Source organism: Micropterus salmoides, unplaced genomic scaffold (assembly GCF_014851395.1).
Source record: "Micropterus salmoides isolate LMB-PRFRI ecotype aquatic unplaced genomic scaffold, ASM1485139v1 Ms_hic_scaffold_16, whole genome shotgun sequence".
Lineage (NCBI taxonomy): Eukaryota > Metazoa > Chordata > Actinopteri > Centrarchiformes > Centrarchidae > Micropterus > Micropterus salmoides.
In genome coordinates this window covers 18069359-18083401 of record NW_024040707.1, presented here as the reverse complement: position 1 = coordinate 18083401, position 14043 = coordinate 18069359, and the positions used below count along the sequence as shown (strand labels likewise).

At 41.9% G+C, this 14043-nt stretch overlaps 2 protein-coding genes across 4 annotated transcripts in view; one reads left to right on the top strand and one right to left on the bottom strand.

Annotated features, from left to right (window-relative positions):
- Window positions 1-1176: 1176 nt before the first annotated feature.
- calcoco1a (calcium binding and coiled-coil domain 1a) lies at window positions 1177-13470 on the bottom strand. The gene is made up of 15 exons (XM_038722539.1): window positions 13292-13470; window positions 12021-12185; window positions 11827-11929; window positions 9775-9977; window positions 9418-9630; window positions 8806-8954; window positions 8648-8717; window positions 8380-8535; window positions 7743-7997; window positions 7343-7468; window positions 6679-6774; window positions 5832-5919; window positions 5406-5653; window positions 5076-5167; window positions 1177-3256 (listed from the first exon to the last, which is right to left on the bottom strand). The coding sequence occupies exons 2-15, from the start codon at window positions 12150-12152 to the stop codon at window positions 3229-3231; spliced, it is 1959 nt and encodes a 652-aa protein (XP_038578467.1). The 5' UTR covers window positions 12153-12185; window positions 13292-13470; the 3' UTR covers window positions 1177-3228.
- hoxc11a (homeobox C11a) overlaps window positions 10172-14043 on the top strand; it is an 84493-nt gene continuing 80621 nt past the window's right edge. For all 3 annotated transcript variants that reach the window (XR_005444825.1, XR_005444824.1, XR_005444826.1), the window contains exons 1-2: window positions 10172-10552; window positions 10997-11066. The gene's annotated coding sequence lies outside the window, so the exon portion shown is untranslated. The remainder of the gene's footprint in view (window positions 10553-10996; window positions 11067-14043) is intronic.

Sequence of the window (14043 nt, the reverse complement as noted above, 5' to 3'; positions counted from 1 at the left end):
CGAGCAAACTGCAGTGGTAGCTTAGTCAACACACAGGAGAGATAATGGAGCAGGAGAGGCTGGCTCCTCGGAGAGTGATCGGGAGGATAAAGCTCAGTGAACCCAAGTGTTCCTGGCAGCAGTTAGGGAGGAAGGGCCTGGGCTCAGGGTGTGATAAAGGCAGAGAGTGGAGGTGCATGTGACTGGGTTTGATGTGATAAAAAAGGTCCACTTTCTATGTGGACCTGAAGTTATATACAAGACAGAGGGGGTGCATATGTCATATGCTGGATGCATGGAGTTGGGAGCAGGGTCATGGTGTGAAACAGCACATCATTTACAGTGTGTCCCCTGCTTGGGTCAAAACAGACAAAAAGGACATGTTTGTCATTTGCTACATTATGCAGCGAATCCATGGAGAGTTTGTGAATCAGTCAAGGGAAGAGAGGAGAGGTGAGGGGAAGGTGAGAAACATTTTCAAGCGCAAAGACCATAAATTTAACACCTTCCCCTGTGCGAGCAGAGGGGGCAGGCGGGCGATCTTAAAGAAAGGGTAATGGAGAAAGTGATGAAGAAACGGGTAAAGGTATCTGTGACAAGAGTAAGAATGGAGGGTGTGCCGGCAGGGAGGCAGAGGAAATAAACAAGGCCAGGTAGAGGAAGGGGTGATTCGGAGAAGGGAAGCGAGAGCTGGGGAAAGCAGGCGTCGGGGTCATAAAAACTAGGAGATGTGTTCTGGCCTCTGGGTCTTCATATCTTTTACATTTCTAATTAAAAGAGATAAAGAGTGAGGGAGTCATCAATCCCACAGTGATTTCCCAGTTAAGGTTTTAGAGGGGGCTGTAAACTAGGCAGCCCGGCATCATTGATTTTATAATTAGCTATCGTCACCCCAGACTTAAGATGGAGGGAGTGTGGTAGAGGGGCATGAGGAGAGCTTAAAAGACTGGAGCCTGAGACTGCCGGAGGTGTGAGCAGTCACAAGGATGAAGATGATGAGGAGGTCAGGCCCGAGGGGTAGACTGTGAGAGAAAATCCTGAATGAGAAATGCACCTGAAATAGGCAACGAGCCAAAAGGGAATATAGGTTATATAGCTGTGTGAAAAGAAATGGCACAGTTAATTACCAGTGAAATGGCATGTGAGGATCAAAATATTGCTATGATCTTTGGCCAGAAAAAGACACATTAGACCCAATAATGGATACATAAACCATTTTATTATACAGAACCCCACCCAAACCCTGTTACATGAGCGATAAGAAAATACACGGCGGTGTACATGTGGGATAACCTTCACACACAAAACTTCAAAACAAACCATAACCACTGGAGCTTTATTGCAATAGGAGAAAGTGTCCTGACGAGGGGTACTCGTATTAGAGCTCTCAGTGGAACGACAAAAAAAAAAAACTTCCCTAAGACATAAAGTCAGATTACAACCACAAACAAAGACTACGGAGAATACATGTAGTGCGCTGTCTTCTGGGAAAGAATACCAGACTCTTCAAAATATTCAAACTTCTATATACTCAACATGTACTGCAACACCAGAATACCTAGTGACACAAGGTAAACGACAGGTTGGACAGACATTAACTTCTTTCATAACTACTTCAATAATCCTGTTCTTGCTGAAACGCTTTAAACATTCAAATCAATTTCTTTCTACCTTAAACTCAACATGCTGGTATCATTCCCTTTCATTAGCACCAACATCTCGCAACAATATAACTCATATATGTCAAATCTTAATACAGTGAGTATTTGAAGACAGAAGATAAAAACAAAAAGTGTAGATAAAATATGCATAAACACAGCACACAATGGTAATGATTAAGATAATGATGAAAGGACACAACTGACACATTAAGTATCCGTATATCAACTTCATCTAAAAACTCTTCTATAGTAAAAATAGGGTGCAAATACAGCAGATAAAATCAAGCATCAAGTGTCTAGCAAATCTTCTTAGCCAAGCATGGAAAATCCTGTTACACATTGCACAAACAGTTGTGTGAAAAACAAACGCCTATTTCAAACTAAACCTGAATATACTTTCATTGCAGAATAACTCAAGTTAATTATAAATAGAAAATCATGAAAAATGCATACAGTATTGATTAAAAGGTAGGCAGCAATTTTTATTAAGCAGTATATTGCCACTGGGCTTGGGGATGTCGTGATGTCAGGATCTATAAAGATGATTTTCTTTCTTCTCTCATTATTTTAGGCACAAATTTAGAATTGCATGGATGTGAGATAAGATTTCTGTACAATACAAACCGTAACAAAGACCGACACTAAATATCCAAAATGACCAGCTAGTAAATTAGCATTTAATTTCAATAATTAAGAAACATAAAATTCAGGACCATCAACACGTAAAGACTGTAGCTGATCTACAGTGAAAAAGCTTATGAGCATTAATTTTATAATAATGATGATTTGAAGTTACTGAAGTAGAAAGTTGCATCTTAGTAGACTTTAAAAACAATCTGGTTAATAAACACTATTTCAAATGCTTTTCCATCTTAGAGCGCCTCTGCATCGCTAAATTTCCTTAACTGCATCTGCACGACAACAGTCAGCTGCTAATGCATACAAGAAAGTGCATATCAAATCTTAGCTCTGAGTAAACGGAGGAGAAATATGATGTCATAGACCTACATTGCTGCAATATAATTCTAGCATGAAGCTGTATCATTTACTTTATGCTGCCATGAATAGCGTTCAAAGCTGCTGTGGAGAATTTAAAGCTGGAAGAGAGTTTTGCCATGATTTCCAGTGGAGCCCGGCCTGCACAAAACATCATAATTACAGTGCCTGTCATGACTCCTAATCACAAATGTCATAAAAACGACATAACATCCATCGTAAAGCTCTCGACGTAGCAATGATTCAACAGAAATCATTCCGCTACAGCCTGCGAACTCTCAAACGCCAGAGCCCGTGCCTAAAACTGTGCAACAGTCTTATGTCAGTCATAAACACGGTGTTGACCTGCCACCACAAGCATTATGTCATTCCTAACTACAAAACAGAGAGGGCAATAACAACAGTCTAGGAGAGAAAAACCAAGGTTCACGGCAGATACGATGTGAATTGCATATTAACATATTGTCTGTGTAGTGAGTGAGCTGTATGTGTGCTTGTTAGTGGAAGTAATGTGGAACCACATTAACTCCAAGGAAGTCCCCCTTCTACGCTTTTTGATCACTCGCCGTGGCTGTGGCTGGATGTCCACTGGTTACCATAGCGAGGTGTCGGCCAGATCACTGGAGGAGGACACAAAGCAGAGTGCGCGTGTGTGAAAAAGTGAAAGAAACACACATTCTGACTGAAAGAGGAGGTTAGACTGAAGGAGCGGGTGAGTGGGAGAGAGAGGGCTTTAATGATGCTGAAAATTGGCCCGTGACTGCCATACACCCCTCAGGTAAATCATTGCTACAGCTTGCTGTCAACTTATCTGTCCCCTTGTCCTCCCATCTCGCCCCTCCCTCACCCCAGCTCTGTCTCACGCGGTCTCCCCCGCCTCACCCTGACTCAACTTCTTTTACGACCACATATTCAAAACTTCCATCTTCCAGCCATACTCGCCCTGTCACCATAAATAATGTGCCTGCGTGCATTAGCAAGCTTTGAATGTGAAACCATTTCTGTGTGAGACCAGAGGTGCAAAGTAACTAAGTAGTTGTTTCTCAGATACTTTCTTTCCTTTTGTACAATTTTAAACTACATTTACTTCATTCTACCATTTTGACATACATTCGGCTTTTACTTTTATACATTTAAGGGAGAAATATGATACATTTTACTCCACTACATTTATCTGGCTGCTGTGTTCCCAAATTACTTTGCAGAGTAAGGTTGTACGCACAAATCAAGTCATGAGCTCATAAAATATGACGCATTGCTGGAGTTTAAAACCAGCCAGCATGACAGGAAGAAATGTGTTGGCTTGTTTGGCCTCAAAGAAATTTTCATTTTTAATATGCAGTCAGTAATGTTAATCTCCATTTCTGAACATTAAATCTTCAACTGTGCTCTATTTGTGGTGATTGTCTTATAGTCACTTGCCTTTCCCTTCATTAAGAGGAATACATTCTTACCTAAATCCCACAATATATTTTCAAGGCAAGGCAGTTAGCGTGTCCATGTCCATTCACATTATTTTCATCCAACAACATCAGCAGTATATGAAATAACTGTATGACTTGCAACACTTCCATGTGTTAATGTAACAACAAATTAACACTGTGAAAGTAGGAAAGCGGTGGAAAAGTACTTACATCCTTTACTTAACTAAAAGTACCACCAAAATACTACCTGCATTATAAGTAAATGACAGTATTGTCAGCAAACTTATATCTATAACAACAAACAAAATTATATCTATATGATACTGTTCATACTGATGCAACAATGTAAAATAGCATTATACTGTTGTAGCGTGAGGTGGAGCTAGTTTTAATTAGTTGTGAACTTAAGTAGTTTGGTCCAGTGGTTTCCAACCCAAGGGTCATACCACCTCTAAAGGGTCACAAGATAAACCTGAGGGGTTGTGAGATGATTAATGGGGTAGAAAAAGAAGGGTGGAAACAATTCTGCTAAACAACTTTGTATTCATGTGTTGGACTAATCTTGGCTGTTTTTGTAGAATATTGGACACTTCTTTCACGCTTTGAGAGGTTATTTAGATGAAACTATTTAGAGGAGAACAGCTCATAGACAACTACAGGACATCTATAACATTCCGTCTGAAATTTAGCTGAGCAGAGGTCTAAAGTAGCATAAAATGGAAACACTTGAGTAAAGGAGAACTACCTCCAAACTGAACAAATTTAGCTACTTGTTTACTTTCCATCACTGGTGAAGGGAACTTCTCCTCAAAGTGACACCTTTTACCTTTGACATTTTAGAACATTCACTGCAAATACGTACAGTATTTAATAATAATAGTTAATAATAGTAGTTAATAATAAGTAACATTTTGAACTACTTAAGTGTCTCGGATATAAGTACACTGCCCTCCTCCTTTGTGTGTATTTGTGTATTCTATGTATGATCATTTGTGTTTTAGGCGGGAGGAGGTACCTGAGAACAGTGTCCGTGTGCTCAGATAGCAAAAGGGCTGTTTCCTCTCCAGAGCTGTGCCTTCCACACTGAAGTGGATCAGATTCCTCCTCCTTAACACCAGAGAGAAACACACACACACAGAGACTTAACACTTGTCTGTCCAGCAGCTATTACAGTCTAATAACTTGCAGACTAGCAGCCTAATTGCTTCTCGGAGATAATGTCTATATCAAACGACCCACTGCCCATGTTTAAATGGTGTGCATGGCTATCAGCATTAGGACATAGCTCATTTTCAGTATTGCACTTAATTATACGATGGTGAATGGCTCAGATAGCGCGTCTCACCGAATCAGAGCTGTGCGCCAGAGTGTCAGAGCCGGCCTGGTGGGGCGAGGAGAGCGGGGCTGGCTGGTTGATGACCACTGCGCTCCTCTCCGCCTCCCTGGGGGAGGGAGGAGGGGTGGCAAGGAGCATGGAGTCAGGCTCGCCCTGCTCACACAGGCTGTAGTGTCCCAGAGGTCTTGGTGGGCGGAGGGGCTGCAAAGCCACTGGGTTCTCGTCCTCGGAGTCAGATAATGCACTGCCAGGCCGCCCTGCAAGATATAAACATTGGCAAAGAAAAAGTGGTCACTTTTCCTCAGAGCACGGCTCCTGTCACCCACGACACAGGCCATTCTAAACAATATTTAGTGTTGCTGTTGAATGATAGTTAACACTTTTATTGTTCACATCTGCAGGGCATATAGTAGATTAATGTGTGGCTCCATTCACCTGTAGAGGCAATCGGGGCAACACTCCACTTGGCACTGGCCACTGTTCCCATCTTCTGCTCCAGCTGACAGATGTACTCCATCAACTCCTGTAGTGGAAAATACAGCCATCATATCACACACCAGGGCTGGACTTTCATCACGGCTTCAGCAGCCATTACCCTCATAACCCTCATTATGTCCGACTTCTTCAAGCCACATAAAATGGTTACACAGCAAATACACAAAATTATGCTGGACACTGATTTTTAAAACATTGACCATCTCTGCCAGTAGCGGGCAAATGTGATGGTGGTTAGCCAACAAAAACTCTGCAGGCACTTTAACAGCAGCAACACTGCCTGCCCTGAAATCCACTGATTTATATTGCACCATAAACAATTTATATTGCACAATAACAACTAAGAAGACAACAACAGACAGAAGATTCCCAACACCTGCGGCATTCACAGTCCCTGTGTACTTGTGTATATATTACATCAGTCAGCTTTAGGATATGAATATATCATTAATGCAGAGCCTTTAGAAATTCATAATCGCATTCGAACTTGAGAGTGGCACAAACTGTAACTAAACTCAATTTAAAGCTATAATGAGTAAAGCACTGCAGTTGTGAGCTGTGGAGAAAAACCTGTTACGATTTACTTGTTAATCCATTAAAGCCGTTCATTAGACTTGAAACCTTATCATCTGATAATAAACAGAGCAAAAAGTTGGTATCAATCCATACACGCAGTGTTTTCACAAGGATATCCCAATCTCAGAACAGTTTTCCCCTTTTTTGGACAAACTTTCTGTCAGCACAGATTCAAGTTTTCCCTCGTGACTAATCAAACAGTGTTTCTGACCTGTTTCTCTGCAAGTAGCTGCTCCTTCTCTTTTTGGGCGACCCTCAGGCTGGCCTTCAGCTCCTGGAGCTCCCTGCGGGTTTCACTCAGCTGAACCTGCAGGCCAGATATCAGAGGACAACAGGACATGTCAGAACCATCTGACAGACACTATGACTTAAAAATGACAACTGTGTCGTATACAGAGTAAATCTCAGTGAAGTTAGAGGAATAGCTTGACATTTTTGGAAATGTGCTTATTTCCTTCCTTGCAGAGAATACTGCTGTAGGGCAAATGTAAAGTCAGAGCCAGCAGGCAATTAGCATAGCTTAGCAAGACTCAAAGCAATCACGGTGACTACAAGACTCCAGGAAGTCACTGTGCCTGACCAAGATATATTTCCACCACTCAGATCCCTGTAAAACCACGTTTTGTCATTTTTACTGTTCTCTTGGTGTACGGATTAAATAAACGAGATACAACAGTTTTATTAATGAGCTTAAGAGGGTTTTTAAAACTCTGGACAGAGCAAGGCTTACTGCTTCCCCCTGTTCCCAGTCTTTATACTTGTAATAAATGATCATTTAAATGTGGTTTTAGTTACTGCAAACACACGTAAGTGAACTCACAAAATGACCCCTATAACAAGAAACACTGACTGCAGTTCTTAGTTGTCTTTCTCACCCGGTTGCAATCCTTTTCTCTCCCAAGCTCAACCTCCAGCTTCACTCTCTCCATCCTCTCCTCCTGCAGCCTCTCCTCTATCCTCTGCATCTCTGCACTGAGTTTCTCCAGACGCTCATGATCCTTCTGTGACACACACACACACACACACTCTTAGTGAGTATACAACATGTTGACCTCAGGCAGTTGAAGTCACTGGACCATGTGTAAAAATGCATTGTTTGCCACTTAAAGAGTTATGGGAACATTTCATCTTGATCATCAGATGCTATTTTGACACATCATGGCAGCTAACAACATACCTCAGCAGTAATGGGACATATGGCATACTCAAAACTCTACTCAAAAATATATAACTTTTTCTCCACTTCAGATACTACATTCTGCAGCTATACAGCACCTCAGCAGTGTGTTGCAGATTCTGCCTCTCCTGGGCCCAACGGGCTCTTCCCTCTCTTAGGGCCAGACTGGAATCTGCAAGCTGAAGGGTGAGTTGGGCAGCTTGCAAGCGAGCCTGATGCAATTCGGCCTGCCCGTGATCCCTCTGGGCTACCATGGCACTTAGATCACTCTTCAAGCCCTCTGCAGCACGCTCGCTCGCGTTCAGACGCTCCCAAAGAATCCGCTTCTCCTTCAGTGTTGCCTCGCTCTCCGCCTGGCCATAATAAAGGAACAAGAATGTGTTGGTTGCCTACAGATCTGTGACTGCAGGTGATAGTGGTACACAATGCCAGTCCTGAAAAATAGCTAGTACTAAACTGAACTGACTTAAAGCTTTGAAATGCCAAAATCTAAAGCACAAAGTCAAGGTATAATAGAAAACAGCACTCCATCTCCAGTAATTGAGACCACGTGCTGGCCCCAAATAAAATCTGGTGTCAGGTATAAATACATCTCCACTTGAGATGAGAGGTCCTGAATTAGAAACTGAGATTAAAAATGAAAATTTGCAGAGTCCATCGTTATTATTAATCAATATATTATTCTCCACCTTTCTTTTAATTCCATCTCCTCTGATTTCCAAAGAAATGTCTGACCTCTTTCCTGTGGGCAGTGGTGAGTTTCTGGGTAAGGGTGGTGATGGTGCTTTGGAGCTGCAGGACACTTGTGTCTCTCTGGGCCAGCGAATTCCTCAGGCCCTGGAACTCCTTAGAAAGACTTCGGAGTTCACCCTCTGTCTGTTCCAGCTTGGTCTAAAAGACAGAAATAAATGACACAGATGGGAAGAGAAAAGGGAGATGTAGAAGAAAAGAACAAAGACTTAGGTTTTATTATGATACACAGCGTGTTCTGAATTATAATTACCTGCAGGCTCTTTCTCTCACTCTCCTCTTCTTTTCTCTGAGCACCTGCCCTCTTTGCTCTTTCCTTCATCCTGCGCACACAGGTTTAGTTACTCACAATCTGACATAAAAGTAAAAGAAAATAAGAAGAGACAAAGAGAAAAAAAGAAAATCTCATACCTTTCCAACTCTGTCTCTCTTTCCACAGTTCTCTGTGTCAGGGTTTTCATATCCTCCTCCAGCTCTTTGATTCGCACTTTGCTCGCCTCCTTCGCATCTAATAAAGTACTTTTCTCCTTGGCTAGTGATTCTCCCAAAGCCTGCTCCTCCTAACAGACCAGAGGCATTTTACATTTTTATGAGTAATTTTAATTTATTCATGATACAGTCACAGTCTAACCATATGAAAATATTTTACATTTAACATTTTAATATAACAACCCAGACATTTCATTGAATTGCTAATATTTTTAATAATAATAATAATTTAATAATAGTTTTTTGTCAGAGAATAAAGGCACAGATACAGAGAAAAGTAAAGAAATGGTAACAGACAATTTGGTCCTAATCAAATGATCTTGCCCCTGTCATTTGCCTGGTGATGGCGCATTGGATGAGACACATGCCTTTGGTATGAGAGACACGGGTTCAGTTCCCTACTGTGACACATCTACTGGTGTGTCCCTGAGCAAGACACTTAACCCCTAGTTGCTCCAGATGCGTGCGACAGCTGACATATATAGCCATTGTAAGTTGCTTTGGATAAAAGCGTCAGGTAAATGTTTAGCCCACCTTCTGCATCCTCTCCATCTCCTCGATTTTCTCTCGACTCTGCCTCAGCTCTTCCTGCAGCCTGGCGATATCACTTTCTAGATCTTTGCGTCGTCTGTCCCAGGCCTCCCTTGCCCTCTTGTATGCCTCCTTCTCTTCCCCCCTCTGCCTGTTTGCCGCCTCCTGCACCTGCAACAGTTCAGCGCGCTCTCGCAGACATTCCTGCAGTCGACTCTGAGAAGAGACAGGAGGAAGCATTCAAGCAGATGGGGAATCATAATTGCTTTTGTATCAACATGCGTTCGTGTTTCAAAATTGAAAACATGCTGTCCTTTACTACCTTATCTAGTCAATCTATTCTGCATTTATTATGCTCACCTGCAGCAGTTCAGCCCTGGGCACTACCAGCAACATGTCTGTGCTTCCTTCCTCTCCATGGGGCTCCTCCTCAAGGGTCACCAGATCCTCAAGTGGCTTCGGTGCGCAGAAAGTGAATTTCGAGCTGCGGGAGGCCACTTCCCCCTTAGCATCGATATATACAAATTCATACTCTTGGGAGGTGGGCTTGGGTAGGTAGGAGGCTAAAAAGCAGTAGAAAAAAAAGATGTGTCATGTGTCAAAATGAATTTGCTATTAAGAATAATGTGTTTCAAAATTGCTAACTTTTGTTTTTGAAATGGCTACCCAATAGAGCTATGAACAAGAACAAGCTGGAACCTAAATGCATTTTAGGTCATTTATGTAAATTACCTTTAGAAGAGCTAATTGCCTTTTAAGATTACTAGAAATCTTACTGATACAGCATGACAGTATTTTGGAAGGCCTGTTGAGGCTATACAGTATAATCATTTAAAGAATTTCTGAATTTATTTTACATTTGTATGGCTGTATTATTGTAATGCATAAAACATAACATTTACAAATAAAATATACAAATTATATTTAAAAATGGAATTTTGGATTCGCAATACAGCTTCCGACCACCAGTGGCAGCACTTGGTCGTTCAGCGCAGGTGAGCGAATGAAAAAAGAAATGGCGTTGCACACTATCTTGGATTTTACCGTGTCGTTTAATGGAAATTGCGCTTGCTCCCTAGGCTGAGGTTTTGTTACTTTACACCATCCTGATATCGTGGAGAAGTCCGATTTGCTTCGAGTGAGTTCCCGTTTTCTTCCGGTAAAATACTTAATAAGTGTCACTCAAACGGTTCCTGTAGCTAGCTAACTCTTGACAGGTGTTGACTGACTTTGGAGATGCCTCTCAAAGCAGAGCCACGTAACGTGAGCTGCTTTAAGAGCACCTGTGGTGCTCAAACAAATGCTCACATTTTGTGAGATATGCTTAGTTGATATGTTAACGTTACTGTAGATTAGATGAAAATATTGACTTTTCTCTGTCTGTTCAGTAGAGTGATTGGGCCATAACATATTTACCATGGCTAACGTCATACGTAACTGGTTTCTTGACTAAGGATAGCTGTGCTATTAGTATAACCTTGCAATGGACTTCTAATGCATTGACTAGTTTAACCATATTTGCCAATTTCCCCACATTATTGACCCGCTTGTTTCATTTTTATCCACTCTTAACAAAACACAGAGAAACTGATGATGATAACTTGGAGCAGCGAGCAGGCACCCACAGTCCGTGACTTCATCCAGCCCATAAAGTAAGACAACCTAATATTACCCTTCTCCCACACAGGCTATAGCTTCATGTTTAGAATGATTTACTTGGTATTTCTGTTTCACATCATATGCAGAGTAAAGTGGCCAGATAGAAAACAAAGATGACATTCAGCAAAGTTTATGAGCTGTATTGTAAATTAGTTAGGTCATGGTCCAGGCAACCTTCTTTTTAAATCACTGCATCGCTTATGATAAGGAACCATCGGAAGACTTTCCTTCCTCTGCTCTCCTTCCAATGAAGAATGACACTGAAAGTATGCTTAAGTTAGTCATAAATCACTAAATCTGAGGTTAATGCCACCTGCTGCACACCTGTCCCTCTGACTGAATCAGGCTTATCAGTTTGTAGGACAGGACAGAGTGAACACTGTATTCAGCTGTAGTAGTCAGAGCAGGCTTTGAGCCAGTCTTTGTCATCCTCATTTCTCAACCTCCTGCACAGAAATTCATTCAGACAATGGCAGAGACTATGTCTTTGTTAGAGACCAAGCTAAAAGGTACATTTGTCTTCTGCACAGGATATTTTCACTTTTACAACTGTAGAAATGCTCTTATAAGATAGAAATAACATTTTCCTCCAGTCACTACCAGCCAGGCTTTTGTATACAACAGACCAATTCAATTTACAGAAACATCAATCTCCTGCTGAAGGTTTTATGTGTGGATGTAAGCACTGTACTAGTATAGATTCTGGCTAACTATGGGGAATAAAACACAGTTAGAAAACAACAGCAAGAGTACCCTGGAAGTGCACACAGCAGTTGACATCCGTGCCCTCTTGATAGTCAGCTGGGGCCAGTGCCCAAACAAACGTGTGGTAATCCTTCACTGATGACCATCCCACCTTAGGAAAAACAGAAACATGCACACACTGTTACCTTGAAGCTTAATACCTATACCCTTCATTTCTGTGACTGACATCTGGTTAACGATACCTTAAAGAGCCCTATCCAGTCATTACTGGCCCAGTTGTGCTGTGAGCTCAGTGTGTAGTGGCAATCGACTCTGCTCTGAGGAAAGTAACTGCAGCCCACGTTTCTGAACTCCACTCGCCAGGGCTTTTCCATAGCAACGCAGAACAACGACAGGCTATTTTGCACCTATAGGGGGAAAAAAACACCCCACAATGTTCAAACTTGAGTTGACAACAGTAGTTGTTTTTAGGTTATGTACTACAGATTCAAGGTAGAAAGTGACATGACACGGTTAGATGAGCTAATTGTGAAATAGGTAAGAGGTGAACACTGAAGAACAAACAGGACGGGGCCAGCAGTCTGTGAATATTTATTCAGTGAAAGAAGATATCCTGACTGAGTGCACACTTGAGGAGATGACACCAGAACTAAACCTCAGTGACAGCGTGGCCTTTGAGCAACATGACATATTGCATGTTTGTCACTGGGGCTATTTCAGTCATAGTCAACATGTTTGCTATTGTACCCCATCACGTGTGAGCATGCAGTACAAGGTGTCTGGGGCCTCCAGCATGTATGGGGCTAGCAAATACACTCAAGGTGAGTTTTAAGGAATTCCTGCCTGCAGTTAACCACACAACTTGGAGACACATATGGTTTACAGAAAGCATTATTTATTCATTTAGCATTGTGTGACTCCACTATAAGCCATATGTTGCTGGATGTACACACTTGTGGCAGAAATTCGATGACTATCAAAAGACTAATATGACAATGTGTGCAACACTTAGATAACTGTAAAAGCCCTATTGTACAAACGCTGCACTTCCGGATGACTTCTCCATACTTTTTCCTGTGGTACAGTCATAATCCAATATAATTATAGGGGAGTAGAGGTTTCTATTTTAGTAAAGCATCCTTCTAAACTGAGGAATAAGGGAGGAAACCTTTCTACTGCAGGACATTTTGCAGATGCCGTCGAAAACCATAGATCAGTGAGGAAAATCTACAGCAGCTTTCAGGGGGGGTTCACATTACACAGCACGAGGCTTGAGGCCCAACAGTAGCACATGTCGAGAAAACAGTGTCTCATGCACGTCGATGCGAGCTAAGCAAGACAGACCTTGTAATCAGAGCCATTAAAGGTAGATTTGAACATGTACTCGGTAATTATCAATGTCCAATCTGTTGTGTGCTGCGCGTGCACGCCAAACGAGACAATAACAGGCTTTGTTAACTACGAAAAGCATCTGCGCACATTGTCTTTCGACCGTCTCTGACGTCCTCCTTACCTTTTTTATCGCCCTCTCTTCTCTCTAAATAGTCTAAACGAGCCGTAACTCTGTCAGATACAGGACTCACAATCCGTGAGAAAACAGCGAACACATGAGCGATGCGGTGCTGCGCGTTGCTCCTCAGGCTCCGTTGCTCCACTAACCCGAAACAATAACAAAAAACAAAGCACAACACAAGCATGACAGCTTCACGTCCACGGCGGAATTATGGGAGCTGTTGTTCACCACGTCGATGAAGCGACGCTGAAAGGCAGTACTTTAAACTACAATCCCCAAGCTCTCAAGCAGAACAGCGGAGGTCGCGCTGGATGTAACATGATGCTTCTCATCGGCCGCCGTTACTTTTTTCATCGGATGTGAAAGCACAGAGGGCCATTGGTTGTCCGACAGAGTTTTTAACACTAATTTCAGTTGGGACCAATGGGAATTAGTATATCTTGTGTGCGGTGAAGAAAACAACTCGCTGCAGCGAAACGGATGTGTGCAAAGTGGGGAGAGTTGTGAATTTTTAATTTTTTTTTTCCTCATTTGCTTTTCATCTCATAGGCTTCATCGTTTCCCCTGCACCTGGATGGTAGACTGTACACTATGAAGGCTATTTAATTTAAATTACATTCAAATATTATAGGTTCTCTGCGACCTGCACAACATTTATATAATTTTTGTTTGAAATTGTGTTAATCAGTTGAATCCATAGACTGTATATAAACAGGTTGAATCATGTCTCCCGACTTTACTCAGTTATCTGT